The following is a 6,389-nucleotide window of genomic DNA, read 5'->3' as shown; positions in this document are numbered from 1 at the left end:
CTTTAAACCCAGCACTTGGGAAGCAGAGGCAGGCAGATCTCCTTGAGTTCAAGTCCAGCCTGGTCTACAGAGTTAGATCCATGATAGCTAGGGCTACACAGAGAAGTCCTGTTGGGGACCTCTTTGGGGTCTGCTGTTCTTCTAGTTATTAATGATGATTCACAGTACCCTTAGGATCCACTATCTGTCTTTTGACTAGGTGTTTACTTCCTATTTTCCTCCTTCCACCTAGGCCGTATGCAAGAATGTAAATTATCCACGCATTGAGGGGGGCTTGGGGACATGGAGCTTGATCTGAGTAAATTTACACTGTGGCTGCTGTTGGTGTATAAACCTACTTCCCTTTGAAATAAACTGCCTTCTCCTTGCAAGAGTGACCATCTGTGTTGTTTTTAATCTAATCCTCAGATTCCCTGCCAGAAACCATGAGAAGGTTGTAGAGCTGGAAATTATGAAAATTGGAGGTCCCACCAAGATTTGGGAAAGAAGGGGAGACACAGAAGGATCAACCGGGAAGACTTGCCAGCATTAAGGTAAGGAACGAGTGTATGGGATATGGGTGCAGCTAGTTCTTACTCTCTTATGGGGAACTAATTGGATAATTGTCCAATAAGCAGGGCACCAGTATTAAGTACAAGACAACACCCAGACTTTAAAAACTGTACATGAGGTCAGCCCTTGGTTTTTAATCCCTGGTAACCTTAGTGTTGTTGATGGGGAGCAGGTGAGGACAGACCTGCAAAGGGCATTACACAGAGATGGGCCGAATGCCATACCAACTGTTACTTTTTCTCTGTGCCCTCTTGACAAAGAAACACTTCTTAGTAATATTATGGAAGTGAAAAAGCAGGTTGAGGAAGCAAACGCTGCCTTAGCAGAGGCTCAGAACCAAGAGTCTGTTAGGTCACTTCAAGCTTCTAATAACACTTCCTTTGGGCCCTCTCCCTCATATTCAGGGGAGGAGACTAAGGAAAGTGAAGAACTGGAAAGGTACGTTAAATTAAAACATAAGCTAAAAAATGTTCCCTTGAGTCTCATCCTCCTGCTCAAAATTGTAGCACTGTCTGTTTTCCTTTGGCCTTTCCTGAAAACAAGAGTGGCCCAGTGATGTTCTCAATGATAGAGATAGTTGCTCCCCAAGGCCAGAATCAGAGAAAGCATTCCCCTCTTAATTATAAGGATATTAAACAGCTGAAAGAGGCAGTTATGTCTTATGGGCCTCATGTCCCTTTTATTACACTGACCATTTTTTAATTCTTTGTGGCCTTGAATTGCATGCCCAGTGACTGGCAACATTTATGTCCAGCTGTGCTGTCCAGGGGTGATTATTTGATTTGGAGAGATGAATTCCAACAACTATGTAACCAAATGGTACAGCGCAACATGGCTGTCGGTTTCCCTGAAAAGAACTCAGAAATGCTTACTGGTGTGGGAGCCTATGCAGACCTAGGTCATCAAATTCTTTACGATCCAACTGTATATGCACAGATCTCAGCAGCTGCTTGCAGGGCATATATTTGGGGATACTGATAGTGCCATGTCTATAGTTAGATAACTAGCTTTAAAAAATGCCAACAAGTATTGTAAAGAGGTTTTACCACCTCACAAGGCCAAAAGCCTCAATGATTACATTCAAATTTGTAGAGATATAGATGGACACCACATTATGGGACAAGTTATTGCTTCTGCTATGCAGGGAAATAAGAAGGTCAGTGAGGGAGCCAAACCTAAGACATGCTTGGTTGTGGCAAATGGGGTGCACCCTCAAAAGATTAGTCTTAGGCTGGACAACTTTCAAACTTTAAATGGTTTTCAGAGGTTTCTGGGTGGTATCAATTGGATCAGACCTAGTTTAAAAATTACTACTGTTGCGATTCTGCAGGCAGCGGAATAGGAGGAGGAGGAAGGCGGTGGCTCGGCCGTAGTCCGGCTCCACTGCCATTTCGGACCCAGAGCGAGGGAGCAAGTGAGCAAGTGAGAGGGCACAGGCCTGAAGGCTGCAGCGGTTGCCTGAGGCGGGGCACGCCAGGGGGAGAGGCCTGCTGAAAATGAGTGAGTATAAACTTGTGGTAGTTGGAGCTGATGGCGTAGGCAAGAGTGCCTTGACGATACAGCTAATTCAGTATCACTTTGTGGATGTATATGATCCTACAATAGAGGACTCCTACAAGAAACAAGTAGTAATTGATGGAGAAACCTGTCACTTGGACATTCTCGACACAGCAGGCCAAGAGGACTACAGTGCAATGAGGGACCAGTACATGAGGACTGGGGAGGGCTTTCTTTGTGTATTTGCCATGAATAACACTAAATCATTTGAAACTATTCACCATTTTAGAGAACAAATCAAAAGAGTAAAAGACTCTGAAGATGTGCCTATGGTCCTAGTAGGGAATAAATGTGATTTGCCTTCTAGAACAGTAGACACCAATCAGGCTCAGGACTTAGCAGGAAGTTATGGGATTCCATTTATTGAAACCTCAGCAAAGACAAAACAGAGAGTGGAGGATGCTTTTTATACATTGGTGAGAGAGATCCGACAGTACAGATTGAAAAGAATTAGCAAAGAAGAAAAGACTCCTGGCCATGTGAAGATTAAAAAATGCACTGTAATGTAATCTGGGTGTTGATAATGCCTTCTATACATTAGTCCGAGAAATTCGAAATCATAAAGAAAAGATGAGCAAAGATGGTAAAAAGAAGAAAAAGAAATCAAAGACAAAGTGTATAATTATGTAAACACAATTTGTACTCTTTTCTTAAGGCATACTCTATTAAAAGTGGTAATTTTTGTACATTACACTAAATTATTAGCATTTGTTTTAGCATTACCTAATCCTATTTTTTTCTATTCGTGTAAACTTTCAGCTTTTATCTTAAATGCTTATTTTAAAATGACAGTGGAAACCTCTTTTCTCTAAGTGCCAGTATTCCCTGGCTTTTGGACTTCAACTAGCAATGCCTGTGGAAGAGACTAAAGACCTGAGACTGTCTTCCCGGGGTTTGGTGCATGCAGTTGATTCCACGCTAATTCTCTTACCAGCTGTGAGCATTGTGTGACCTGGAGTAGTGAAGCTTTTGATCCATCTCTGCTCTGTTTCATCTAGTCACTGAGTGAATTAATTAGTAATTACAGCTGCATTGAGACCTAAGACTTTGGAGTCACAGATTTATGGGCTTCCCTTGATTCACATTTAGCATGTCCTAGAGTTTATCATCCTTCATAAGTGTAGTTAGACTGTTCAAAAAGTCTTTCTCTTTAATATATTACAAGGTGATTCAGATACCAACTCTCGAGTCTCATTACTTGAGGAGGGAAGTGCATTCATTTGATTGAAAAGGCCTTAGAAGGAGCAAATTTGGATTATATAGATTATGTTCAGCCTTTAAAATTATTAGTGTTTTGTTCTGCTCATTATCCTACAGGAGTTTTTTGGCAAGAGAGTCCTATTCTTTGACTTCATTCTCAGGCCACCCCATGTAAATCAGTGGTATCCTATCCCCAAGCTATAATTGCACTCCTATTTAAAGAGCAAAAGATTGCTTTGTAGACTTTTGGTAAGGAGCCAGATCAGGTTGTTACACGTTTATCCCGTCAACAAATAGAGTGGCTACAAAATAATAGTTATGATTTGAGCATTTGTCTCTCTGCTACCCAAGAGATTTTGATAATTATTACCCATCCAATAATCTGGTTTCCTTTTTTAAGATACATCCTTTGATTTTTCCAAAGATATAGTCTCTCAGCCTATTTCCAAGGGGTGAATGGTTTTCACAGAGGGTTCTTCAAAGAGAACAGCTGTAGTTATATCTTATCCTATCATTAAGATAGCCATAGTTGCTACAGCTTCTGAACAAATGGCCAAAATTTTAGCCTTGGCCATGGCTCTACAACTCTTCCTCAGGTAAGCATTACCATCTATACTGATAGTCTATATCTACCTCAAATTGTCCAACCCTTGGAGATGCCTGCCTATTTTGCCACTCTCTACAGAGTACAAGAGAGTTTGTTACAGATACAGGGTATGCTATAGCAACGGAGTGAACCTGTATTTGTGGGACATCTTAGGGTCCATACCCATTTGCCAGGACCTCTCAGTGAAAGAAATCACATGGCCAACAGGTATACTCAAATCATTGCAATTTCACAAAGAGCTCACTAGAGCACAATCCTTACATAAGTACTTTCTTCTCAGCACAGGATTCTTACGATTTCATACTGGGATAACCAAGGAACAAGTTTTTTAAATAGTTAAAAATTGACCTCTTTGTGGAATTTCTTCCAGTGCCTCACTGAGCAGTTAATTCCCAAGGACTGTTGCCCAATCACCTGTGGCAGATGGATGTGCCATCCTTTGGTAAATTGCAATTTGTTCATGTTTCTCTAGATACTTTTTCTAGACTAATATTTGCCTCTGCCCATTCTGGTGAAAAGGTAGAAGACGTTAAAAGCCACTGTCTACAGGCTTTTGCTTACATGGGGGTCCCAAAGGAAATTAAGACTGATACTGGCCCTGCTTATGTCAGCAGAGGTTTCAGTCAATTTTGTCAAGATTTTGAAATTACCCCCAAAACTGGGATTCCTTACAACCCCCAAGGACAGGCTATTGTGGAACATGCCCACCACACTTTAAAAGCCTATTTAGTTAAAGTAAAGAAGGGGGACCTTGGCTCCCTTAACTCTACCACTTATTTTCTATCTTAAATTTTTAACTGTGGATGATTCTGGTAACTCTGTAGCAGACTGTCATTGGTGGTCCACTGCACTGAAAAGACGTTTGGTTAAATGGAGAGACCTTCCCTCAGGCCTTTGGAAAGGGCCAGATAAAATTTTGGTGTGGGCCCTGGGTTCTGTTTGTGTTTTCACACAGGATGGTGGGACCCCAATTTGGTTTCCTGAGTGCTGTGTGCTCCTGTTTCCTGCTAATATGCTTCAGCAATCTAATGACTCATTGGGTGTTGGGACCCAGGCCTCACAGGGTCTCTAAGAGTTGTTATCCCGTATAAACACAGGTACCTCCTGTTTTCCTAACCTTGCCCCACTGGGATCATGATGTGAACCATGTGACCTGGGATTTTGGAAGTTTGTATACAAGGCTGCTTCACAATAAAAGTGAGGAACATTCTCTCAGAAACAGAACCAGGCATCTTGTGGTTCATCCAAATCTCCAGACTTTTGCCTGATACACGGACATAGTGTTGGCCAAGAGCAGCCACAAATTGAGGTCCCACTGAAAACAGGAATGAAAGGGGACCCTGAGAGATCACACTCAGAATGCCTGTGAGCAAGTAAGGAGTTGTGAGGGTGGATTGCAAAAGGTACTGGAAAATAGGTACCTCAACTCCTAAGAGAGTTGGATTGGAATAGCGATCACAGTCAATCACACAGAGAAAGTTTAAAGAGACAAGGTAATGGTAAGATTTCATTTTAACTTTGGATTAAGCAATAATGCTAAGAAAATTATTAAAGAAATCCAGGAAATCTGCCTCTGAGGAATCCCTCCTCCATGAACTGCCCACCAGCAGCCAGCTGACCCAGCATCCTGAGCCCTTGTCCACTGGAGCCTGCTGTGGGCTCCAGTCAGACGAAACTGATGCGGTGTGCACAGGCTGGCTGGAGAAATCAGTTCCTGAGAAAAGGTTGGCACACTATGCTTGGAAGAAACGCTGGTTCATGTTTCGGAGTGGTGAGATGTGTGGTGACCCAGATGTTCTAGAATACTATAAGAATGAACACTGCAAGAAACCCCTGGGGATCATCAACCTAAACTTCTGTACGCAGTTGGATGTAGCCCTGACCTTCAACAAACAAGAGCTCCAAAAGAGGTTTATGTTTGATATCATTATCAATGAGCACACCTTTTACCTGGTGGCTGAGACAGAGGCTGACAGGAATAGCTGGGTCCAGAGCATCTGTCAGATCTGCGGCTTCAGTCAAACTAAAGAGAGCACTGACACCCTGAGAAACCTTTCTTTAGTCAGTCATAATCTCTGCTCTTCTCCAGCTGAATTCAGCAGCTCCAGTCAGCCCCTGCTCGGAGCAGGGTCTGCGGCAGATAGTGAGGCTGTGTACACGCTCAAGGCACCCAGAAACACCCTGTGTGGAGAATTTGGAAACCTCCACGTGGACTCAGCCATAGCACCCCCACCACACCTCAAGACACTTTGCAGGGGCAGCCCTCAAAAGAGACCTGCAGTCATTGACTACAAGTATCCAACACGAGGTGAAGAAACAGCCTGCTTGTCTACTAAATCTCTAGAAAACTCTATCGTGGGTCCATCAGACAGTGCCAGCTCTGATTTCAATTATATGCCCGTAAACCCAGGTTGTGACATCCCCATAAGCAAAATGCCCCATCACTTTGTCAGTCGAGGAAGTGAGATCCAAA

The 6,389-nt window shown here is 42.8% G+C and overlaps 1 protein-coding gene across 1 annotated transcript; it reads left to right on the top strand.

Moving 5' to 3' along the window:
* The first annotated feature begins 2,035 nt into the window (after positions 1–2,035).
* On the top strand, positions 2,036–2,739 carry LOC113838892 (GTPase KRas-like). Its single transcript, XM_035453608.1, has 2 exons — positions 2,036–2,521; positions 2,646–2,739. Exons 1-2 carry the CDS (start codon positions 2,049–2,051, stop codon positions 2,737–2,739), a joined length of 567 nt encoding a protein of 188 aa, XP_035309499.1. The 5' UTR covers positions 2,036–2,048.
* The last annotated feature ends 3,650 nt before the right edge of the window (positions 2,740–6,389 follow it).

This window comes from Cricetulus griseus, unplaced genomic scaffold (assembly GCF_003668045.3).
Source record: "Cricetulus griseus strain 17A/GY unplaced genomic scaffold, alternate assembly CriGri-PICRH-1.0 unplaced_scaffold_1, whole genome shotgun sequence".
NCBI classification, from domain to species: Eukaryota; Metazoa; Chordata; class Mammalia; order Rodentia; family Cricetidae; genus Cricetulus; species Cricetulus griseus.
Note: the sequence above shows the minus strand (reverse complement) of the source record. Positions and strands in the feature narration are given on the sequence as shown.